This window comes from Acipenser ruthenus, chromosome 10 (assembly GCF_902713425.1).
Source record: "Acipenser ruthenus chromosome 10, fAciRut3.2 maternal haplotype, whole genome shotgun sequence".
Lineage (NCBI taxonomy): Eukaryota > Metazoa > Chordata > Actinopteri > Acipenseriformes > Acipenseridae > Acipenser > Acipenser ruthenus.
In genome coordinates, this window is record NC_081198.1 from 4073377 (window position 1) to 4100006 (window position 26630).

Sequence of the window (26630 nt, forward strand, 5' to 3'; positions counted from 1 at the left end):
AACCTCCTTGTGCTCTGTTTTTCAGGTGAGACGTAATTGTAAGTGCCTCTGCAGCTGATGCATAGTTCACGCACCCTAGTCTCTGTAAGTTGCCTTGGATAAAGGCGTCTGCTAAATAAACAAATAATAACTAACTGAAAGCATGCCTTGTAAACTGAGATTTCTTTATCAAAGTGTGCTACCAAATGTTTTTAAATAAAAATACATGTTTGCTATAACATGTGGTTCAAAATTGGACATTAAGCACCTCATTAGTATTATTATACCTTAATGTTGATATTATTAACAATAATACAAATTACACAATAATAGAAATTCAAGAGGGTATTTTGGTCTTATTCTCCTGATATTCATATTGTTGTACTCAGATCTTCCGAGCCAAGTGAATCTTTTGTCTGGTTGAAACCAAATTTGCATTGCCTAATGCAGTAAGTAGATGTTAATTACAGTAATTGGCAGTGCTTTTAAATAGCCGCAGCCCATTAGTGTGTTATTAACTGGGTAATGGGGTGTTACTAAACTGCAGTGTCACATTGCTGCTGATCATTTCATTTTCCCCCCTCTTTTGAAACCATGTTAGCAATTTTCTCAAGGCATAAAGGTAATAAAAACACAGCTAAATACTGAGGCACTGGAACAGGGTACATTATGAGCTGGCTTAGTGTGCAGGACTGGTAAATGGCACTTAGTTACATGACGAAGGCATGTTTTATCCCTGTGTTCCACTTTCTACAAAAAAGGACATTTTAATATGTATTTATAAGTAGTTTTCTAGGACAGTTTATACACAGGAGGTCCAGAGCGGATGGTGGCGAGCTACTGTACTGGCCCTGTAGGTGCCTGCTTGAGCTGACCGGGCCCGTGGCCAGTAGGGTCTGCTGCAGAGGGATGAGGAGAATGTTCCTATGAAGAGGAGACAGCCACCAAGTGTAGTGTCAGCTCATACAAGGCCTGTGGACTACCATAGTAAATGAGCCATTAGGTCCATGAATTGTACAATTGTATGTTGGGTCACACAATCACAATTTGGAAATGAAAGACTGAAAATCACTTTAAAGTCCAGCAATGGATTTAGCTCAACAGTTTGTTTTGACAACTACTGGGGGGAAATGATTGCATCGCAGTGCTGAAGCAACAGAGCTTTGCAGAGTCATTGCAAAGATCACAGAAAGGTAAAGGAAAGGTGAAATCCATTTAAAAGGCATTTGACGCTATTTACTCTGCCAGTCTGTGGCTCTGGCTGTGCTCTGTCCACACAGCTAATCCGGTGAAAAGCAGCAGGTCACTTGTAACCTAGCAGTGCTGCTGCTGCAGTGCAATATGCTATTGTGGGGTGAATATAAATAAGATAATCACACTTTAGAAAGTAAACCGTATAGATTTTCAAAGTAGGGGGTGGACAATTCACAAATGGAAAGCTGCAAGAGCTATTTTACAACACAGTGCCTACAACCAAATACATGACAGGGATTCCATCTGCATTGCTAATTAAGTAGTATTGCGAGAGCCAGCCTGTGTACATGAAACGTATTAGTCCGGTATATTTTCAGTGTCCAAGTTTAAAGGACTTCTGATATTCCAGGATTCCGTAGTTTGGGAACATGTGTTGCCAAGTCAAATTGAGTTAAAATAATAATATTAAAATATGAATAAATAAAAACATTATGGATGTATCAAGTTGTACAAAAGTGTGCATTACATATGACATTTAAAAAAACAACAACAACAACAACACATTTTTCTGATGGGTATTTAGTTTAAAATACAATTACCCGCTATGGCTGTAAATTCAGAATTAGAGCTATCAGTTTGACAAAACACATGGGAACAGTATGCACAGAATAGCATATAATAGGAAATGGTGATGAAATATTTAATCTCAATTTGATATAAGCAGTTATCTTTATGTAGGGGATTTCATCCCCAGTGGGGAAAATAGCTCTGACCTACTGCATGCAGTGTATGTTTTCCTAAGACAACCCGTTCTATACTGTCATACGCCTGAGTTGGAAGTGGTACCTGTAGTGTATCACTGCATTGAAAATTGGAATACACTAGCAACAATACAATCATGTGATTTGCCTTTTTTATTTATTTTATTTATTCAATTTCTGGATTGCTTTCAGCTGCTGGCAACTGTACAGCTTTGTTTATGAGCAGTGTCAATGCACTGGGCTCTTTTTATTTCTGAAATGTCAGCGCTGTGCCAGCCCACGCCTTGCAAGCGGCCCTGCGTTCATGATTACTGCCGGGAGAATGCACAGAGCTGCTGCTTGTTTCAATGTCTAATCAATATCCACCTGACAGCTCCGCTGCCTTGCCATGTGCTCTTGCAGTTCAGAGGGGAAAAGGAAGCTTTGGAAAGAGCAGTTTGCAATTCGCATTCTGGGCCTTAGGCTAAAGGCAGTAATTTGGGGCGCCACATTTATACAGTAAACCCCAATTTGTAAAACTCCTGTTAATGGGATTCTTATTATCACTGCATTGAAATGGCAGATTATAATGTAAGTCAAGCTCCTGACTATATTACTGTGGTTATTTCCACACTCCGGTTAATATGTATTAGTCAGTTTCCACATCACATCCCTTTGGGAAATAAAAACACAAGATTAGAAGGTTTACATGTAGGTGTGCTGTTGTACAGTATTGAAATCTTCTGACATGAAAAGAACCATATAGCAGAGCACACTGCAATGTGAATGTTTACAACTCTCTTGTGTTTATTTAATAATCACAATGTGTTTTGTTAAGGAACACTAATCAATGCAATAATTTTAAGTTAAACAGAAAACAAGCCTGTCTGTGTTTTAAGTCTTATTTCAGCTGGTTGCTGGAGAACTCCTGATAAAGTCTGTTTATAATCAAAATAAAATGTCCCTTTGCACTGAGGGGTTGACTGTATATATCTATTACCGGTATGTATAAAAAATGTACTGCTTCACTGCCACATTGTTTTAACCTCTGGCTGTATTAATAATGCAAACCACACACTTTGAGAAAGTGGTGCCTTCACATTTGGTACACGGCTGTATTTTATGATTCTCTTAGTTGTCTTTGATTAATCGTCTCATCCAACAAAAACGAAACTTAATTTGCTAAATTTGTTTGAACCTCCTCATATTTAAGAAACCATATTTAACTCTAATTTTTACTTTAATGTTTACAAACCCTGGCCTTTATTAACAAAACTTGAAGGAATGTTTGAAGGAATGTTTTTTAAAGGCCATTTTTATTAATTAAAAGGGGGGGGGGGGGGGGGTTGTAGGTCATGAAAGCTTTTTCAAATGTTTTAGAGAGCGTTTATTACTGTACTTTATTCCTATTTTCAAAGCCCAGTTTAACCAAAGAGGCTGTTTATAAAACACTCATCATACAAAAGAGTTGTCCCTTATTTTATCTAAATAAAATGTAAAAACCCATGAATATAATTACAAAAATGATTGGAAATTGCAAAATGTGACATTTTGTTATAAACCACACAAGCATTTTAGTTCACTTATCTTGAACACTAAGGCGTTGGAGTGTGACCCAGAGTTGCATAGTCACTGTGTTTCTTATACACCCCCCCATCCCTACACCCCCTTCCCCTCCTTGGCAATGGAACAGGGCATTTCAGCTAGAACTCTAACTGAGGGAAATCATTTCTTTCTTGTCCGTCCCCACCCCCCCCCCCCCCCCCAACATGTCCTTGGAGCAAGACAGCCTTAAAGTTCAGTAGCACCTTCTTCAAAAAGGCTATTATTGCTTCCCTCTGATCTCATATCATGCAAGGTCTTTTATAAGTCTGTAGTTCATGACAGGGTTTATCACTGCAGTGTATTCCCATTTTCAAAGCACAGTTAAACCTAACAGACTGTGGAGAGAGAAGGAAGCGACTGTGACCAGTGACAGCACGTCCCAAGACACGCACACTTTCTGAACCACCTTTTTCTGTTTCTTATCAGGTTTGTCCTTTTGCTGTTGTTTGTTGCAGTTGTTCTTAATACTAACAGCCCTGTTTGTTTTAAAAATTGCCGGACTGTAATTCTAGATCTGTCAGACGATATAAGCAATTTAGTGGCACCCTGGGCTGTTTTGATTTGCTGGAATTACGGTGGAACTTATGGTTCTCTTTGTGCGCTTTGAAATGGATCCAGAGACAAGCGGAATGGATTCTTTTACAAAAAAGTAAATTTCAGCTCACAAAAAAATGCTAACCTCCTGCGTTATTGGTGGTCTGATGATTTTTTTGTATAAACTATCCAGTTCCAGGCTGCCCACAGCAGAGGCTGTTTTGTGATGAAATCAGTGTTTGCTCACAGAGGTACCAGATTGATGGATTGATGGTTGAGCCTGAAGCCCTCTGTTTACACATAATAATATGGTTTGTCACAGGCAGCCATGTACTGCACCCCGTCTACACATGTGGGGCACTTTCTATGACAGCTCTAAGGCAGCTGCGGTCTTAGAAAAGCGTTATTTGATAGTGTAAACACAGCCATCCTAGTTTGAGCCTCCCTAAAGGTAGCCTACCCGAAAATAGACTTGGATCCGCTTTAGGGTCTTTCATTCTCTACTGTGAACGCAGTTGACCTGAGTCAGCTCACGCAGAGGCACATCATGAGTAACGCCCTCTAGTGTCTCTCAGCCTTGGAAACGGGATGCGTACACATGGAGTTAAAAACACCCACATAAGACGCAGACTCACCTCTCCACTACAGAGCTTGCTCTTTAGTTGAATGGAAAGACATCTTTGAACTTTTTGCGGTTTGCGGTTTGCTTTCAGCCATTGTGGCCGTCCGATTTAACAGAGAACAGCCTAATTGTTATAAGAAATGACATAATAAAGGCAACATACAACGCTGTTACACTGAAGGCTGAATGTAAAAGCAGCTTGATGCTGTTGTGTGTTTTGTCAAACACCGCTACTGACCCCATCAAAAAGAAAACTGTTCTTTTTAATAAACCGCGTACTGTTGGTTGTTGACTTGAAACCATTTGTATTTGTACATTTTTGATAGGTTTGGTTAAATTAATAGAACTAATTTACTATCAACTTAGCTAATGTAAAATAATTGAATTTCTTAGTTTGAGTGTTTTAAAATAATGGAATTGTCTACATTTTGTAAAAAAAAAAAAAATCTATAAAAATTAAGGGGCCCTTATGAAAGTTTACCATAGTAAAAGCAACATGTCATAAAGGATAGTAAAAGCATGGTAATGTCCAGAGAGGTATGGTAAAGCATATTAAAAACATGGCAAACCGTTTACTTTGGTAAACTTATAAGAAGCCTTTATGGGACACCCTATTATATATTGCTGCTTAAATCTTTTTATCTGGCCCATCTGTCAAAACCACCCCACCTAACGCGATGCAGTTTTCTTCCGTTATCCTTGGTTAAGGCTTCTAAGCTCAGAACAGCCATAGCAAGCGTCTTCACCTTATTCAAAGTGCAGTTTAAATTTAATGCAAGTGACAATTTACAGCTAGTCCACGTCTGGAGATGACGTTGGAGTGTAAAAGCATGTCACACTCTCATTCAGGCAACATGAAGCTAATTTATTAGAACATAAAATGAAATGTACCGGTACCTAAAATAAAGGCTTTTACTCTGGAGCTTGGTGGCGCAGTTGGGTGATACACTAGTGGTATCCTTGTATTCTTGACATTGAACACAGAAACAAAAAATGAACAAATGTAAGGATAAATTAGTTAAGAGAACTCTGATGTTTCCTACTGATACCAAACATTTCTTCTTTAACATTTAACCTTAAATAAGTGACAATGTATCTGTAAATGTTAAGGTGTTTTATGCAGTCTGTCAGATCTGCTGTCTTGCCGACCTTGACTAAAACTGACCTGGAACAGGGAGATGCAGCTTCTGTATATTACAGGTAACACTACCGCAGATTCACATAACACGTGAATCATGTGAGGGACAGCCCAATTACACAGAAGTGTGCACTACGTATCGCAAGTCCTTATGTCATTTTTCTTTGTTTAACTTAAAAAATAACCATTTTAATACATCCAGGACGTTTCCTATTTGTGAGCATCCACAGATAACCAAGGTGAAATACTGTAGGCCTGACTACAAACAGACATTCTTGTTATAAAATGGTGTCCTCTGCACGTCTGGGTATCAAACAGTGACTGGGGTTAATTGTATTATGTCGATGTTCTTTTCATGTCTTATCATGTTAAATCAGAAGTGGCGAGACATTTGGAAAAGGAAAGAAAAATTGGGTGAATAAGCTGAACTGCACAATCTAAGTAACCTTCAAATTCCATTACATTTAGGCTGCTTGTCAGAGAACATTTTCCATCTTTGATGCAATTTGCATATTTATCAGATGTGATCGTAATGTACCGTCCTTTAATTCCGTGGCAAATATGACTTCCCAGGTGAAATATCTGCTGAGAAAGCTTTTCAATCCATAAAGGGTGCAGGCTCAGATTATTATTATTATTATTATTATTCTCCCTTGCCAATCTAAACTTGCTTGGCTGTTGGCGTTTTGCTGATTTGTGCAGTGTTATGAGTGCCTTGGGATGGTTTAGTGTTGCGTAACAGGACACAGGCAAGTATGTATTACTTCTAAATATAGAAGCAGGAACTTGGGTGAGAGTTTCAGGTCATTCATTGTTGAATTTAAAATTAAAATAAAAAAATGTTCCATGATCTTGTTGAACGGTGGATTGGGGGAAATAAATAAAAAAAAAAACTAAATATCATTGAATCTTGTATCGTCAGCAGTTTCAGGGGCATTTCTTTCCCTCAGAAAAGGACAACATTTTCCAAACATTTCACCTGGTGTGAAACGCAGAGATTAACATATGTTAGGTCACTGCTGAGTACAGGTATGCATTATTTATTTGCAAAGTACTGAAACATCCAAAGACTTTTTGCTTTAGTGCTCATGGCAAAAGGTTAATTTAAAATGATTGTAGCTCACAAAATAATCCCATACTTTTCCCATATCATACACAACCATTCACTATATAGATCTCAAATATTTTGAAAGAAATCTGTAGTTTGATATCATGTTTTAAAATGTATTGTTTTCTATAATCACGTTTCTTTTGAATCTGACCTACATAGTCAATGGAATTGCATGACAGGTAAGATTTATGAAAGTATTTTTATTAGTGACATTCATTTTAAAGAGAAGCTTTAGTCCTTATAGATTTGTTGACTATAATAAAGTGCACTATTATATTGTGTGTTTTTTTCCCCAGATATTAAAAAATGAAAGAAATACTCCATAAAGGTAAATAGAGTGCTGTGCTTATTTCACTTAGTGGTAGTAAAATAAACCTGGCTATTCAATACAATAGATTGTGTGTTATATATTTCAAGCATCCTTTATGCATTTGTTTTTTTTTCCACAAAACCCTGCGGTACCCTCATTTATAAATAATAACATACAAACAAATATGAACAATTATTAAATATAATCATTGCATCATTACGAATACATTTCCAGCAATCTGGACTGTCCCAGTATTTCTAAAATACTATACAGTGTTCCCTATTTATTTCGCTGTCTGACTTATGCACCACAGTGGACTAGCAAAAGGAAAATATATTACTACTTTTACTATTTACTGTCAGCATGGCCTAAGCATGAAGTAACGGAACTAGTGAATTGATGAGCGGTGAAAGCACTGTACTCACAAAACCATGAAACCCCAACTGTCTGCTTCTGGCCTCTGCTTTAGATTCTCTTTCTTCTGTGTTTGTTTGAGAGCCTGATACCTTTCCCTTGTTTCTCATGACAAGCCTGTCATCCGCACTGTCAGGAATAGCCACCCCAGCAGCTGATCCACATCATGCTGCAGAAAAACACTGCTTTTATAACGTGGGGGCATCTTGCCACGTCAACACAAAGGTGATCTGACTGTATGATTTTACTGTTTTACTGGTATTCTGTTGATGCCACATGACCTTCAGGTATTCAAGACCCTCTGCTAAAAGTTTGCTTTGGTGTAGCGTGGTAAACACAGGGCAAAGTCAGTACGATAAAAAATCACGGTAAACCCTGAATAATGCAAGCACACGAAAGGCATAGAGAACTTAAAAAACACTGTGGTAAACTTGTGTGTGTCATTCAAGCAAGCATAATTAGCTAGCTTGTAAACATCTTCATCACAAAGATGCTGGGAGGGACTAACACGATTTCAGCGACCCTGGAAATCCCAACAGATTAAGACCACTTACAGAACTGGGCAGACATTTTCCAAATGAAATGTAATGTTAATAAATGTGAAGTGTCATAACAATGTAGGTTTCCAATACTAATGTGGCTAGAACAGGCTCACTCAGAGAATGACCTTGGGGTTGTACTTGACTCATCACTGTCAGCAATCAGACAGTGTGGGAAAGCAATTCAAATGGCAAACAGAATGCTTGGTTATTAAATCAAAAGTGTCCCCCAATACAAAAAGGACACCCTGGCCTTGGAGAAAGTCCAGCGAAGAGCATCCAGACTAATCCCAGGGCTTAGAATGAAGTCTGACAACCTTGACAACATTTTTTTGGCTCAATCAGCTTCTAGAAACTGGATGAGCATTGATGAGCCAAATTACCTGCTTATCGTTAGGAAATGTTGTTATGTATATCATAGCCATTGTGTCCACCTAATATAAAAGTTCAGAAGAAATGGTAGACACACTTTTCATATAATATAATTAATTATACTGTTTAATGAAATAGTCTGTTTGCATGAACATGGTGCTGGCTTTACACATTTGCATTGTGCTGATTTCATTGTAGAGTCATTACGGCTATTACACTCCTAATCATAATGGAAAGAGGAGGGAACTTGCAAAATGCACCAGGGTGTCTGAGATTTAAAACCAAAATGAAGCAGGTAAAAAAAACACAGACACAGCACAAAAAGCTTGTTTGTGCTCCAAAACCCATTCATCTTGATTTTAAAAGCTATTTTTTCCTCATTTTACTAACACTCTTCCCTTGCCTGGTCTCGACCAGCTCCACTGATTTATAGTGACGCCTGCTGGGAAAGAGGTGATATTGCAGCATTTGTTGGTGAAACTGTCCTACTTTTCTGTATTCTGTGTTTTGAGCTGTGCATATTTAAGATGATTAAAAAAAAAAAAAAAAAAACCTTCTAGCAATAGACTGCTGTTTGCTATTCCATAAAGATGTGATGCAATGGTCCTTGACTTCCCAGTTCCAGCTAACTGCTTTTGATCTTATATACTGCTGGCATGTTGACAGGTAACATGGTTCTGTTCATGAGTGATATAACAGTGTTATGTGTTAGATGTGTTCTATGTGGTATTTTGTACTGATGTGTTTTATATCCACTTGGTGCAGATTGCAGGGGGCCAGGTAAATGGTTGAACTTAGATGTTTGAGAGCTCTGTTCAAGCCACGGGGCTTCATTTCTGAGTTTTAAAAAGTCACCACAATGGATGACTGAATTGGACAACAATATACAAAGTGCTCTAAACCAGGGGTTCCCAAACTTTCTTGGCTCGTGGCCCCCCCATGATATTTGGCATCCTGACTGAGGACCCCCAGCCACTCCATAGAAACAGGGTTTTCCAAGCAGATCACACACTAATCAAGGCCATGTTTCTTTGTAAGACAAGGAAATCCAAACTCAATATACTCAGCGTCATGTTTTACATATTTTTTATTTTGACACCTTTAGTGAGAGAGTCATTCAGTGTCATGTGATGAATGTTTGAGAAACTGCTCCATAATTACTGTCTGACTGCACATGCAACATAAACCTGTCTGTAAACTACATCATAATTACTGTCTGACTGAACATGCAACATAAACCGGTCTGTAAACTATATCATAATTACTGTCTGACTGCACATGCAACATAAACCTGTCTGTAAACTATATCATAATTACTGTCTGACTGAACATGCAACATAAACTTGTCTGTAAACTATATCATAATTACTGTCTGACTGCACATGCAACATAAACCTGTCTGTAAACTATATCATAATTACTGTCTGACTGCACATGCAACATAAACCTGTCTGTAAAGGTACGTTTACTGTCTGACTGTACATGCAACATAAACCTGTCTGTAAAAGTACGTTTACTGTCTGACTGCACATGCGACATAAACCTGTCTGTAAAGGTAAGTTCACTGTCTGACTGCACATGCAACATAAACCTGTCTGTAAAGGTACGTTTACTGTCTGACTGCACATGCGACATAAACCTGTCTGTAAAGGTAAGTTCACTGTCTGACTGCACATGCAACATAAACCTGTCTGTAAAGGTACGTTTACTGTCTGACTGCACATGCAACATAAACCTGTCTGTAAAGGTACGTTTACTGTCTGACTGCACATGCGACATAAACCTGTTTGTAAAAATAAGTTCACTGTCTGACTGCACATGCAACATAAACCTGTCTGTAAAGGTACGTTTCCTGTCTGACTGCACATGCGACATAAACCTGTCTGTAAAGATAAGTTCACTGTCTGACTGCACATGCAACATAAACCTGTCTGTAAAGGTACGTTTCCTGTCTGACTGCACATGCAACATAAACCTGTCTGTAAAGATAAGTAGGAATGGTATAGTTTATCTAGTGGGAAGAAACATACTTTTGCAAATTTATTTGTTTTAATAAAAAAAAATGGATGTTGTAATTATTAAGCACATTAAAATAGTTAACGATTTTGTTCTCTTTACAGTCACCCCCTTTTGTTGTACAATGGTACATACTGTGAGCGTAGGCACGAGCTGATGTCAGAATTACATTCAAAATAACCCCGAATAGCAGCTTCCATGTAAATGAATTGATCCCCCGGTCTGGAACATTGCTTTGTCAGGGTCATTTTTATATATGCTACGGGCCCCTGAAACCATCCCCAGGCCCCCCAGAGGGGAACCTTCCGGTCTCAACAACAAGAAGAATACATTAATTGTGATATTTGAGAGCTGTACTGAGCTGCTGTTAACACACTTCACTTCAGAGTACCTTTGAATAGCTGGTGGGAGAGGGGGATGTAAAATCTTTAGCTCATATGATTTCACATCACATGCCGCAAACATAAAACCTTGTTAAAAGACAAACACTAACATTCGGAACCAAAGCTAATGTCCTCGCCTCAGTAGAAACTCATAAAACTGCAAGCCCATTAGTCTCTCAGGAAAACAAAAAAATCCTTTTTCATTGAAAATGGCAAAATGTTTTATTTTTATAGCCCTAACTCTACGTTTTTATGAGGTCTTAGAAATAAAATTAGCATTAAAGAAAAGCACAAAAAAAAAAAACCTTTTCCCAATTAGCATTTCCCATGCTCAGCACAACAGCAGTCAAGATCAATGAGATATTAAGCTTGTGTGCACAGCAATGAAGCACGCAATAACTTTGAGCCATTTAGCATACCAGTACGTGCAGTAAAAACAATATTATTAACCTCCCATCGCTGCGTGGCTCGTCTCCCGAGACTGGGGTTGGGGAAAAATGTTTTTTTTTTTTATGTCACTAAATACTTCTCTCTCGGTTGCTGACTTTGAAAAGCTACTTCATGAAAGAGGTTTGTAAGAATTTCAAAATAAACTTCCTGACAAATGACACATACAGGAGCAGTTTAGCCCTGCTCACATTTCTCAATTCCTAAAGGTTAGTGTAACGGCAGAGGCTAGGTGTGAACCGGCGAGCCTGTACACCGCAAGCGAACATCTTAACCACAATACAAAAGAGCCGGGCCCTTCTGCAGTCGTGGTTTGAGAGCATTTAACTAATCTCACCTACAGGGGACAGAATCAGTAACATTTGCTTTAACACTTCTGTGCCTATGACGAGGGACTTGGTCTCGTAATTTGTCTTTTCTAATATGCTGTTGACGAGAGCTCTTGTGTTAAATGTACTGTATTTAAATTTCCTAGTATTCTTAAACCCTCCCCTTACATTTTTTGTTTTGTTTTGGGATGTTTGCCGTCTTTCTGAGTTCAGGAGTTGCTCTGCAGTTCTTGTATCCTGCCAAAGTGTCTTTATATAAGTAAGCGACAGCACCATCTAGTGCACAGTATTGTATTACCAGCAAAGCCAAGGGAGTCTTGATCCAAAGTTGTAGCTCATGAGATGGTGTTAGTTCTTACTTATAAAGACACTTTACCTGGTCTAGCCTGTGTTACATATAAAGGCAGGCAACTAGAGCAGCTCCACCTGAAAGCAACTTAGCCCAGACTATATATATATATATATATATATATATATATATATATATATGTATATATATAGTAATTACAATAAGAACCACTCATATGAAGGTAAGTTGATAGTACAAAAAAAAAAACTGATTTTGCTAGAAGTTATTGTTCTAAGTGGTGTAATTTCATGCAGTTTGGGTCCTAGCTGCAGAAACTGTGTGAAATGATGTATCTTATAATTGGAGACAACCTACACACAAAGCACTAACTTATTATAGACTGCTGAGAATCTTTCAGCCAATCAGGGTGCACATTTTGCCTGATGTATTCCATGAAATCTCACGGAGAAAAACACCAACGTACCATATTGTGGTTTTACCGTGCTTTATTCTCAATATCAGTACAGATGACGTGACCTGAAATCAAACCTGAGGCACCTCTCGAAATTCCATTCAACTGCAAAAGTCATTTCAAAATGGTGACGTCAAAATCAGCCACCTAAATAATCCACTTAATAGTATTCGCTTCATCAAACTATCCTCTCTTTTCAGCAAAAATGACAGTAGACATGAATAGAAAACACATATAGACAGATTGTCTGCTCACTTCTACTCATGCCGATATGTCCATAATAACCCTGTATTATAATTCATAAAAACAAAGGTTGTGCTCTGCAACTGCTATTAAACATAAAACGTATTGTTGTTGTTTTTTAACTTTTATGCACAGGATGACATCTATACACAGGATGAGATATTTTGGCAAATCCTTAATGGTTATTGTTTGATTTCCCCTGCGTGATTTCTGATACAGTTGTAAATGTACTGGTACTAATCTAGTGTTTAATTTATTAATAAGGTACCATAATGAGAACATAGTAGAAGTGCAAAGTCCAGTTCCATAAAAGACTGTTACTATGAGGATGAACAAAAAGGGGTTATACAATGCATGGTTAAAGCACCTTACTAGAATATTTATATTCATATCTGTAAAGACTGGAAAGACATGTGCTCTGTACAGCAGACTGTTACAATGCTAGATTTTTTCCAGATTGTCCAAGTAAGGTCTGACTAAAGGCTGTTAAAAATGGATGAAGCTGGCTAGACTCTGTGAATATTTCTTTTGACAGCTATCATGTTAAGGTTCCAGCCCCTACAGAGGCAGAGAATATCACGAGACAGAATTTTTTGTCTTTCAAAATCCTGGATTATCATTTGGGCTTTGTGCCCTAACTGGAGGTCCGTTTGAGATTGGCCTTTCACTTCTCTCTGTCTTGAGGTAACAGAAAATGTGAAGACAGGCACCATGCATCTTTCCCAGTGAAATTCCCAGTGTCATTAGATGAACCTACCTGTGGGTCTGCAGATTACTACTCGCTGTATTGTTTTGAAAGCCAGCTAGATATATTATTAACAGTTTAAGCATCAATTATGCATATCTCTGTGCTGCATTATTTAATATTTCATTTATAACCAGAACATGTTTTTAAAGCTGTATGGGACACTCCAGACAGGCACAACTAATCTGGTAGCAGAGAGGCAATATGAAATATTCTCTATAAAGGTTTATGGAATATAAAGACTTTCAACTTCTACCTCAGAAATCATTTGAGATACAGACTTGTTAATGTCATGTAACTTTAATACACTTTAATACATTTGGTACACAGCTGTATTCTATGACTCGCTTGGTCAAGTTTGATTTGTGACAGAGCTCTTTTTGCACATTCCACACTAAAAAAAACATTTGAGAAATTAGCATTACGCTAGAATTATAATAATTGATGTATTTATTGGTAGATTTATTGGTAATCCCTTTCTCTGGCTAGTCATGAGCTAGTCAAAATGGTCCTGGTCCTCTCTGACTAAGTGTGTGGAGGAAACAGTGAAATTAAAATGCATTGTGTCTATTTCTCCACAGCTAACCTGAGGCCTGGGGCTGATAAGAAGGTGATGTTCCTCACAGCTCGTGTCCACCCAGGGGATTCTCCAGCTTCTTTTGTCTGCCAAGGTCAGTGTCACCACAGTAACACACACACACACACACACACACACACACACATGCGAGCATGCTCACTAACACACACACACCCACCCAGCAACAGTTGTTACCTTAACTTTTCCAATGCCACAGTATAAAAGAACACTGCTCCCCTGCTGCATGACCATCAACATTCTAAGGCTACATTGTTCTATTACAACCATTGTTCTGTCATTCAACTAACAACATCGATATTAGTGGTAGGCATGCCTGTTAGTGTTACAATAATGCACACCAATTAGATCAAACACATTTTAAAATGAATTACTGAGAAGACATCATTAGAAATGTTGTCTTTTTGTATAGTGGTTGACTGGGGATATCCTTTGAAAAGGCTCTCTATGTGTTTCTGCAGAGTTCGTGTTCAATACCACACGCTGCTTCTCTCCAGCCCTAGCTCTCACCCCTGTGCTTCCCATGCCCTGGCAGCTTGGCTCAATTAGAGAGTCATTAGGCCTGTGTTAGCGCTAACGAGGAAGAACAGCTCAGTGGCACTGTGCCTGCCCTCTCTGTTTCCTGTTTACCTGTCAATTATCCCTCTGAACTTTAAAAAGGCCTGGCCAGCCGCTGTAGCAGAGGCTCCAGTGCCCAAACAAATAACATTATCCCCTCCCTGGACCTTTACTTCCCTAGCTTTTCTAATGACGGTCATTACACTGCCAGCTGTAGGGTTTCATTTGCATGGACTGCACCGAGAAGCATTGTGGCTTCGCAGATCGTTTCTGATGAACTGTGTTGGTATGTTTTAGGTTTTCACACATTTGAGTTCTCAGGCGTCTTGTGTTCATTGATTCATTGTTTCATCTCTAAATGTATAAATGTAGGCCAGTGCCTCCAAACCAGCTAGTGCTTCTATATCATCTCTGTCACGACTTACCACTCCTTGTTTTTCCTTGTTCTTCTTGTTGTCTCAGGTGTGATTGACTTACTGGTGAGCCAGAATCCAGTGGCCAGGGTCCTGAGGGACCACGTGGTGTTCAAGATTGTGCCCATGCTAAACCCGGACGGGGTCTATCTGGGGAACTATCGGTACGTATGGCAAACTATGAGAACTAAAACATGAAAAATGTCTGTTCAGCTTACCGAGTTATACTTAGGCTTGCTCCTTTTTTACATGTATTTTTCAGGAGGTCACAAAATAATAAATCACTCACCTTTTAGACAACTCATTTGACTTGGGTTTGACTGGAATACCATGAAACCTGTTCATTTTAGAGTTTGACACTTTCAGTTTATGAGTCATTTCTGACCGGCTGAGCTGACAACGCCTGCGGTTGAGTAGGGTCAGGTGGTAAGCTGTCATCTCTCTGAAGTTCTCTTATATTATCATCAACCAGGAAAACATGCAGACAAACTCTGGGTAACTATAAAGTAATACTTTCATAAATTGTGGTTCTTAACCACGAATTACAAGGTAAGATTTACTGAATGAATTTATTTGATTTTAGTCCTTTAAGAAAAATCAATTTGTAGCATCTATGATTGTGTTACTTTCAGAAAGCCACTGGTTGCATCACATAATGCTGACTGTCTCCCCCCTGTGGAGATTCTCTGAAACTGCACCAAGAGTTTGTCACTACTGACCTTGTGCATTATTATTATTATTATTATTATTATTATTATTATTTATTTCTTAGCAGACGCCCTTATCCAGGGCGACTTACAATTATTACAAGATATCACATTATACAGATATCACATTATTTTTACATACAATTACCCATTTATACAGTTGGGTTTTTACTGGAGCAATCTAGGTAAAGTACCTTGCTCAAGAGTACAACAGCAGTGTCCCCCACTGGGGATTGAACCCACAACCCTCCGGTCAAGAGTCCAGAGCCCTAACCACTACTCCACACTGCTGCCCCACTACTCCACACTGCTGCCCCAATGTTTAACTGTTTGGTGTTTCCTTTACCAAATTATTAGTTTTGTGTCCCGTGCAAACTGGCTGTCTCGGCACATTTCCGCAGGTGTTCTCTGATGGGCTTTGACCTGAACCGTCATTGGCAGGACCCCTCCCCCTGGGCCCACCCCACCCTGCACGCTGTCAAGCAGCTGATCGTTGGGATGAATGGCGACCCTGTGAGTAGAGTGACATACTGCCCATGGAACCCCACGCTAACTTGTATAGGAGGAGGCTACTTCTTCCTCTTCCTCTGGGTAACCTGCATTGTGTTGACATGGTAGATGATATTAGGTGGTGTCAGGCAGCTTTAGAAATACCATACTGGCTGTTATCTGCACCAAACATCAAAATGATCTGAATTCAGTCCTCTTTGCTTAAGTGTTTCACACCTGAAACAAATAAAGAGACAACTAATATCAACTAATATAACACCTTTGTAAACCTCACAACTCTCGACTATACTGGACTGTATGGCACCCAACTATACCAGTACTTGCATCAGCTTGTACTTGCACTGAATTGCTCCATACCTTGCCACATTCAACTACTGCTCTTAACTATAACTACTTCCTGTATCTTGCATTTGACTTTTCTCTTATCCGTATTCACGTTTTTTGTAATTGCTCTTATTTGAAATCATTCTCATCCATTTATCATACTTACTACGTGCTCATACTGGACAAATGAGAAATATTTTTAATAGAAGTTAACTGCTCTTAGTCGAATCCGCTCTTACATGTAATTATTTACTGTATTCTCTAGTTTTTGCTCTTATTTGAATTTGATCTTATTTGCTTCTGATCTTATTGTACTTTATAACTGCTCTTGTCTGTAATGTGATATTCTGTAATGTGATATTTTGTAATGTGAGATTCTGAAATGTGAGATTTTGTAACAGTTGTAAGTTGCCCTGGATAAGGGACTATAGAATACCAGCAGAAACCGTGGAACAAAGTCCACTCAATCCCCTGGTTGAAAAAAAAAGATAATGAAGGAGCCCGTCATAACATTTCTCTACTTATAAGTTCAGAATTCTTAATTGCTTGTTTGAAGTTGAAAAAAGGAATAATTATGGTTTCACCTTATACGCTGATTTGAATAGGATTGTCTGCGTGTATCTGCCTCTTCATCAAGTAAATTATAAAAGTAACAAAACCAGAAGCTGCTAGTAAGAACATACTGTAAGAGAAGTTACGAACTAGAGAAGGCTGCTCGTCCGATTCCTAGTAGCTGATTGATCACAAAACTGTGTCAGGTCTTAAAGGATCTCAATTATTCAGCAGCAAAAACACGGCTAGGTAACCCATCTCATACTCTCAGTACTCTCTGTTGACCCCTTTTTAGAAATTCTATACCACCCATTAGATATTTGAATCCCAAGTTGTTGTAACGCTTTTTATTAACATGTAATTTGCGATTTGTCAGCCCTGTTTTGTATGCGCTTGTGAACAGGCTGGCTGTAGGGGTGACGTCAGGCCAGAAAGGAGCACACAGATAGGCAGTACTGGCAGGTGAAACTGAGGCGCTGCGGCGCTCAGTGTGTTTATTGAATGAAACAAATAAAAGATTTAAACAAAAACAGCATATGGCACTTGAGGCCAAAATAAACAGATAAACAGAACAGACTAACACAAACAAACAAACAAGTGAGTCACACGGTGAGTCAAAACAAACAAGTATTGTGCTGGTCCTTCCAGCATGAAATAGAAATTGTTATTAATTATTCTTTTACTTTATTTTACTCTCCTTCTCTCTACCTTTCTCTACTCACTCAGCCCCGAGTGAGTGAAACACTGCATCTTTTATGCAGCTGTACCGAGACTCGATTGCTAACCAGTCATTCAAATTAGAATCTCGGGACATCTGCACATGAACTAATTTGTGCACTTCCCTGTGCTCACATGCAGATACCCATTTTAATCTGCACATGAAGTGACTGCTCGTGTCTAAATACAATTATATATTTTAAATCACTCGTGCTACACAGACCCATTTATATCCCGTGCACCAACATCTATACACCAACATTAGCACACCACACACACAACATATAACACAAAATACACACAGGGGCGGGGCACACTGCCACAGCGATCTAAATCTCTTTCCTTGGGCTCTACATATAGTCCAGCTGAATGTGCCCAAAACTACACAATTAAAGTTGAATAGACACTGCTGAATAGACAGAGTGTGTACATATTTATTTTTCTTTGTATTTATTTGACAGTAATCTCAGGGAACAAGTGTTCACCAGAATTTGTTTTAATCTTCGTCTGTTCACCGCTGTCTGCTAAACCTTCCTCTATATGACAGCCAGCCTTCCTCCTGTATATACTGTCACTACCAGCTGCCAGCCTCCTCAATTCGTCTCCCTCCCTGTCTTTTGTTAGTCTTACCCGGGTTCTTGTTCTGGTCCTCGGCCCTCGTCCTGTCACCAGTCTCGTCCATCTGGTCCCCGCTCTGCAGGCCAGCTGCCTCTTGCTTGTTTTGATTTTCTGTACAATGATGGTCCAGCATCTTGATTAATTTCGCTCTCTTCTGGTGTAGCACACAGTTTGTTATTTGAAGATGTCTGCATGCCAAAGTGTACTCTCGTGTCATACTTTGATAATGCTTGCAGTTATAAATTAATGTAACTACTAGGTATTTTAGTATTAAATGGTAACTTTTTACTTTGTGTAGTTTTACCTTAGTTTAGGAGCTGTATTTCTGTACTGCTTGCCTGTCATAGACATGTGTAATGTAAACTAGAGTGTTCCAGTGTCTTTATGTAAGTAAGCACAAACTATAGATTGCCACAAATACAAAAGGAAATGCAAAGTAGCTGATCACTATATGCATTGATGTTTACATCGCTTTCAGACATTAGTCTAGTTTATATTACATATGTCTACATCAGGGAACTAGAACTGGGGAGCTGCTCTTGAATGCAGGTAAAAGCACATTGCATTGACGGAATAAAACTCATTAGAATGATTGGTAACGTCATAAAAATGCAAATGGTAGCCTTGTCAAGGAATCGAATTGGAATGGTCTTGCGTGATCAAGTCTTAAAGGCAGCTGTTAACTGGTTTTTCACCTTTTACCCTGTGGATCCAACACTGTGAATGGTTTGGCGCTCTCGGCTCAGTCCCTGCCCACACTGAAAGAGTGTTCTTTTCGTCTCTTTTTTAATTAGGTGGTAGGAGCGGCTGGATTAGTGAAGGTCAGAGCTTGTCCAGGGAATTCCTGACCTTTCTGCACTTCCAGTCCTGATAACACAGGAACATTCTCTTTAGCACACGGGGTAAAGCGTTCATCTTAACCTTTCCCAGTGCTTCAGACTTGCCGATGGTCCGATCGATTAAAACAATGAGAGGCTGTCTCCTGGGACCAGATATCAGACTCTGACTGCGCCCCAGAAAACAGGCGCTCGTACAGTTAGCTCTCCCAGCACTCCACGTGGATAGCTATTCCACTTTTACAACAGGCAGAGAGTCGTGTGCTGTGTGTCCCTCAGTCCCCTTGCATGATCAAGGATTTGGGTTTTTGGAGGGGGGATTTTGTGACGTTCCTGTAAAATCTGTATTTTCACAAGCTAAACAGAGCATACACTATGAACCTTTGTGGAGTTCCTCGCGCTCCTCGTGGGGGTTTTGAATTTATATAAATATGAGCAAGTAAGAGCAAAAAAATATATACAAATATATATTATTCAACGCTTACTGTAAAATGACCTCCAAAATGCTGTACAGTGGAGAAATGTAAAGCAATGCTAAATTGATAAAAAAAAAAAAAAAGATACACTGATCAAAATGATACATTTCTGTATTCACTTGTATCAGTGGTAATTAACAATTGAGAGTAAAACTGCGTAAGCTAAGCTTGTCTAAGCACAAGCACACCCCTGTAATGAAAGCCTTTGCTAATTGTTTAAATAAGCAGTACTTTCTGAAATTCCTTGTGTCTCTCATTTTAGTCTTTTGTCATTTGCCGATTATCGCTGTGTGAAAATGTTGATTGCCTTCTGTTAAGCCTTGATTAAAAGCAGCATAAGGATGGAAATTGGTGGAAAGCACACAAAGAGGCTGTCTATTCTGTTGTGTGCAGGGAGATTGAACATAAAGAATGTGTGTTTTCCATCCAGCAGGACACTGCACTAGAGTGTTTTTCAAAAATGTCACAATAATACAGGGCTTACAGCATGTACTGCACTCGGGAAGGATGTAAAATCTTAACCCTAACTCTAACCTGAAGGGAGTTAGGGTTAAGAGGGGTTAGAGTGACATGTTGCATCCGTGGATATCTGGCACTAGCATGTTTTAGTCTGAGCAAGGTGGAATTCATGCCACGATAATTTCCTCACCCCTGAAGCAGTGAGTTTGTTAAAGATTCACAATGGAATACCTTAACATGGAAACTTTAGATTCTGGTGTGCAGAAAAGAGCAATAAATTCAGAGGATTACTCAGACGATAATGATCAGAATATTGCATGCACCCTTTAACAAATGTAAGAAGCATTGCAGCATTTTATTTATACTTAAGTGCAGTTTATATGTGTATCAAAAATCACAAGCTGCATGAATACTGTTACAGCTGTCAGCAAAAGCTAATGTTACAGTTAAGCCTTTATTTTTTGAGAAGAAAAAAAACAAAGATTTTATATTGGGATTGTATGAATTTATAACAAGTGTTCAGTTTATGCTTTATCTATACATTGATAATATAGCATATATAAACCCAGTTTAAAGTAGGATTGATCCTACTCAGTATTATTCTTTGCTTTACCCTGCTGTGCTTGTAGCATTACAGGAGGATGGCATTATACAAGGGATGTTAAATGAAATTGCTCAGTCATGCGTGCAATGCACAGGGTGCGCGTTATATTTGGCAAATTATGGTAATGATAAGAACATCCTGGCTTCAGATGGTTCTGCTGCTTGTGTCTCCTTGTGTCTATAATCGTATTGCCAAATAAATTATCAGCCACACTCCCCCGAGGCTACCCGAAAGAAATAATTGAAATGTAAACAAATTGGGATTCCCTGGGGAGGGTTGAGGGTTTGGTTGCCTAGGCCTGTCTCAGACATTATTCGTGATGCTTCAGCGATACTTTGTGAGCTGTCGGTAAATTGATACCATAATGGTGACATATTTTGACATGCTAGTGCTTTCGCAATGGTGTGAACTTATTCACACTGGTACCACTGCAGTGCCACGGTACCATATGAGTTGGATATTTCAACTGAGATAACAATCCCCCTTTCTTCACTGGACCGTGATAGCCCTTTTTGTAGTATGATGTCCCTTTGATAGTGCATTATAAACTCATCATCGCCTCCCTTGATCTGTACTTTACGCTTTAGACTCACTATAGCCAAGCATTCGGTTGGTCTTTTTAATTGCCTTCCCACACTGCTGGGTTGTTGTCTGCGACAATTTCATGACAATGCAGGTATTTCTAGCAGCAGGCTTTGTCTAGATTGGCACCACCCATTTTGGTATTAGAATCTTACACTTTACGTTTATTAGCATTACATTTAACTGACCATGTTAAAGCTCAGTTCTGTATGTGGTCTATATCCCTTTGGGGTTCAGGCCACTTCCTCCAAATGCACATTTCTAAACTTGTTAATTGTCTCTCTGTCTAGGTCATTAATGTAGATGAGAAAGAGCAGGGGTCCCAGCGTGGATCCCTACGGCACCCATTTGAATTACTTAGTCTAGAAGTTACTCTTCTAACAGTTAGTCTCTGCTTCCTGTGTTTTAACCAGTTGTTTTACTACCTTGGATTAGTCTTTTGTGCAGCACTTTGTCATGGGTGGCACAGTATTCATAAAATATAGGTGGTGACAGACTCGGACAGAGGATAGGAGACACCTTTTTTTTTACAGGGTTTGGCACCCGTTACTAAGCCATGTTGTTGATGCTAAATCATTTGGATCCTCTGAAAAAAGTATTTGACAAAGTTTTGAGATCAATCAGCTGCTAGGAAGCGACAAGCATGGTCTAATGGCTTCCTCTTATTTGTATATTTTTTAAAGTTTTTATATATTATGTTAAAGCGCTGTTTGAATCCTTGCAGTAATGAAAGGTAAGGTAATTTTTTTAAATCCTGGCTTACTGTTATTGAGATCCTATTTTAATGACAGCTCCTACCCACTAGCTCTGTGCAGTTTCTGCTGCCCGACAGAGTTGATTCAAATTGCTGTGAGAAGCAGCAGGCCACAAATAGTTAATAATAATAATAAAAAAAAAAAGAAGCAACTGAAACAAGAAAACATTATCTAATCTGTACTTCCTCACGTTTGGCTGAACATGGAAAAAAGAAATTAGGGAAAAAAAGAAATGAAAAGGAAAAGAAAGAAACAAATGAAGCCGGCCCCCAACTCAAACGATGCTTCTCCCCTCCATTTATCAAACGCGAAAAGGAATTCATTGTGATTGGCTGATTACACTGAACATTCATCACTGCAAGCATATCCCTTCTGATCTGACAATGCCATTTTGGATAATTTGTTAAAGATGGCAAAAGAGCTATATTGCCATACTTCATTTTTGACCTTTTTAATATTAGAAAATTCATTTCCAAACCGCAACACATGTATTAGGTGCTGTTGGCAGGGGAGATAAATTCTGTACCTTGCAGGCTGCAGCCCACCAGATAGTCCAACGCTTTATTGTGACATGTAGCATTCTGAATGGTGGATATGGAATGGCATTCAGAAATATCACTGATTTCTGTCTATTGAAGCGTCCTTTTTTCTGTCACAAACCGTTGCTTATTAAACAATTTTGAGGTTTGCGGTTCATTTCTCCCCATTATAGCCTCCGTTTGAATGCTTTTAAAACTTCTGGTCCTCAAGTTGAACTTGGCCTTAACAAATCTTGAAACTTGCACCACTAGGAGCAACACTGAACTCTGAGCAAAGCAGATGTAACAAGATCAAATACACTTTGCAGTGATACTATCTTGAAGCTTGATCTAGTCAGATCTCAGAAGCTAAGCAAGGTGGGCCTGGTTAGCACTTGGAAAGAGGACCTTGGTGGAAAATCAGGTTCTGCAAAGAGGGGTAAATTAGCTTTCTTTTACATTGTATCAAAGACTGCACTGTTTGAAAACAAAAGATATCAGCAGAACATCTATTATTTCATCATTGGCTAATTAAGTCATGTAGCATGTGTTCTCTGTACAGTTTGGTGTGCAACTTGTATTTGTATTCTGTGAAACCCAGACACTTCATTGGACTTGTAATGTCTTGGCTCCTCAACCCATTGAATTTAATGGAGAGGCAAAGGCTGGACGTGAACCTCACGGATCAAAGACGAACGTCTACATGGTGACTGACGACATCACAAATCTTTACCAAACTTCAAACTCCTAACCTCCTGCTGACCTTTTGAATTGTATTTGAGCATAATCTCCAAAGCAGTTTTCTCCAAAATGGATTTGAAAAAAAAATACCCTTTCCTAATAAAATGGAAATTACAACATCCTATCCTGCACTGTCATTTTGCAGTTTCCTCATGATTTTCAGAAAATCTGACTTGTTATTTTCAACAGGAAACAATAGCTAGTGGAAGAGGCCGGCTTGTGAAGCCTGGAAGCCCTCTTGATCTGTCCTCCTCTTTACCGGGAGAGTACTGGTGATTACAAAGCCTTTTACCTCTATTAGACCCCCGAATCTCCTTCAAGTGGCTGATGGAGCTGCCTTAATGGTGGGCCGCTTTGCTTCCTTTCAGGTGCAATCCATCAGGCTGACACTGGCTGCCGATGGCCCACTCTGCGCGTCTATATTTCACAGGCAGGCATCGGCGCGGCTGACAGCACTCCGCATGATGGGAAATTGCTTTGGCTGTGAGCAGAATTTCAAACACTGCCTTCACGGGCTGAGCTCCCCCTTGTTTAGGAGCTGTGTGGAATGGATAATGAGGCTGTATCACCTCAATGGAGAGGAAAGGCAGGGTTCTGAAGGAGAACTCTAACCAGGATTTGAAAGTCTAACCTCTTATTAGCACTAGGGTCATTATCAATGGTCTTTCTTTTGTGTTGTTGAATATATTTTGGGTTGTTTGCTTATATTCTAAAATGACTGTCGCTAACAAAATAATTCCATAAATGTGACCTGTTTTGAACTTCTGTTAGCTAGGTGTAAAATGGAGTAGTTTTGAAAGAAAGGTTAGCGAATGTTCTCAGTTTCCATTCCGTATTCTCAGAAATCTCTTAGACTTGCACTTCCTAGGTAAACAGAGTCTGGGAAGCAGGTGTTTGGTTAATGTCAGGAAAAAGCCATTGAAGAAGTGGGGACAATCTCTTTCAGGTGAAGTGACCAAGGAAGTACAACACTATATGCATGTAACCTCTACAGTGAATGTTTTGTTAGCTACCAACACTTTCATTTATAGTATGCCAGAAGGCATCCACAAAAACATTACTAGTCATTCTAATTAAAAAGTAAGAACATTGGGAAATTATTAGACTGTGTTTGAAGATGGGATGTAGTGGTTAGAATCAAGGATTTAAATACAAAATATAACCCCTCAGTATATCCAGTCAAATGTAAAAAAAAACAAAAAAAACAACAACAACACATTTGTTAATATTCCTACAGTTCTAACTTGCTATAAAATTATCTATTAAGCAAAATATGATAATATTACCATCTGATCATAACATTCAGTGAGTATAATGGAAATATACAGCACTGTTTTGGTTAATAAAAATGGTTAATGAATACAGAGATACAATTAATTGACGTGGTTACTTACATTTTTATTTAATAATTGGCAGAACATTGAGCCATAACTTTGTTTCATGGGATACGAGCAGCCCCAGAGCAGTTTAGTGCTGAGCTCTCCACACCGTGCATACAGACAATAGTAACAAATCTGAATGTGTTGCGTGGGCTGGAAGACAGCATCAATATACTGCATCAATAATGCATGTGGATGTTGCGCACAGCCAGGTTAATAGCCTTGATTAGAAAACAGACAAGAATTACATGGTTTAACGGATTGGTGTAAAAACTGTTGACAATAGCGCTTTTCAGCTGTGGGTATACAGTATATACTGTATATACATTTAAACTTAATTTTTTTTTTTTTTTAACTGTCCCTTACCATTTTATTATTTTGATCATTTTCAGAGATTATGTAATACTGTTTTTATTGCATTCCGTGTTGCAATATATTTTTTCAAAATAATCCTGATTGTTTTGATATTTCTATTCACACATCATAGGCAAATCAACCAGGGAATTGCATTTTTTCAACATTCACTTGGGAATGTTTTCCAATCATTGCAGAGTATCCAGATCATGCTTCGTCCTGCAACAATGCTGGTGCTCTGCTTGAAATATGAGTGGTGTATTGTGGGGTCCCCCTTGGGGATGATAGTTTTCCAGCTCTAGTCCATATTTGTATAACTCTCTTCGCATAGCCTCCTGTTGACAGTATTCCTGTGTTTGGTGTCTTCCACACAGAGGGTGAACCTGGAGTTCTACATCGACGTGCACGCACACTCCACCATGATGTACAGCTTCATGTACGGCAATGTCTTCGAGGAAGAGGAACGAGTCCACAGACAGGCTGTCTTCCCCAGACTGGTCTGCCACAACGCTCCCGACTTCTCCTTCGTAAGCACACACGCCTCCGTCCTTCACTGCCTTTGCTCAGACACTTTGATTCCTTCCATCCATATAACGCATAATAAAATGAAAACTAGGAGAAATTGAAAAGATAAATGTTTTGGCTAGTGCCTTCTTCAGTGTTGAAGTACTGTAGAAGGCACTGGCCGACACATTTGACTTGACTTAGTTTCATACAGTTTTTCTAATAAAATCCATCTGTGTCTTACCCAAAGATATTTTGATCTCATCACCCTCCTAGCAGCAGAAGAGATTATTCACTGTTTTTATGCCACTCCTCCCCATTGCCCCTACTAAATATCTTTGTATCCCAGAATCTTTTTTTTATTTTATTTTAAAGTGCCTTCTTCAAAACACATTTATGACCATGCCGTTATAACTACCAATGCAAACCGACAGGGAGGGGCTTTTGTTTTCTATTCTGCCTCCCAGGAATTAGTTTCTGGCTGCAGTGGGGATTGCCAAGACTGGAAGTGACTATTTATTCATCCTTCCCCAAACTTGTTGGAGGTTAGCCACCTGAACCAGGGATAATAGCTTATTTAAGGGATTAAACACATTTTCCCTGACGGTTAACAAAATGTCTCAATATCCCAAATATGTCCCATGCTTCGTGTTAATAGGACTCATACCGGTCTCTAGGCCAGGATGGTTTTTTTATGGAATCAGTGATAGTCTTACCCCTACTGGTAACCCATGACACATCATTTTTGAGTTGAAGAACAGTCTGCTCTTTACTGCCATTATCCACCTCTGAGGTACTGTGGATAGCTGCTGCTCTGTCAGCGAAACAGAAAAGTTAATCACACAGCTGCCTCCTTCTTCCCAGATAAAGTTTGTAAACCTGCCATCTGTTCTCTCACTTAGAAGTCAAATACATTTTTTTCTCCTTCAACACGTGTTGAATTTGG

The 26630-nt window shown here is 39.0% G+C and overlaps 1 protein-coding gene across 2 annotated transcripts in view; it reads left to right on the plus strand.

Moving 5' to 3' along the window:
* The window catches only part of LOC117404311 (cytosolic carboxypeptidase 6-like), a 184071-nt gene that overhangs the window by 150510 nt on the left and 6931 nt on the right, over window positions 1-26630 (plus strand). For both annotated transcript variants that reach the window (XM_059031542.1, XM_059031543.1), the window contains 4 exons: window positions 14064-14153; window positions 15098-15212; window positions 16157-16268; window positions 25555-25707. In XM_059031542.1, coding sequence (XP_058887525.1) covers window positions 14064-14153; window positions 15098-15212; window positions 16157-16268; window positions 25555-25707 — 470 coding nt within the window. The remainder of the gene's footprint in view (window positions 1-14063; window positions 14154-15097; window positions 15213-16156; window positions 16269-25554; window positions 25708-26630) is intronic.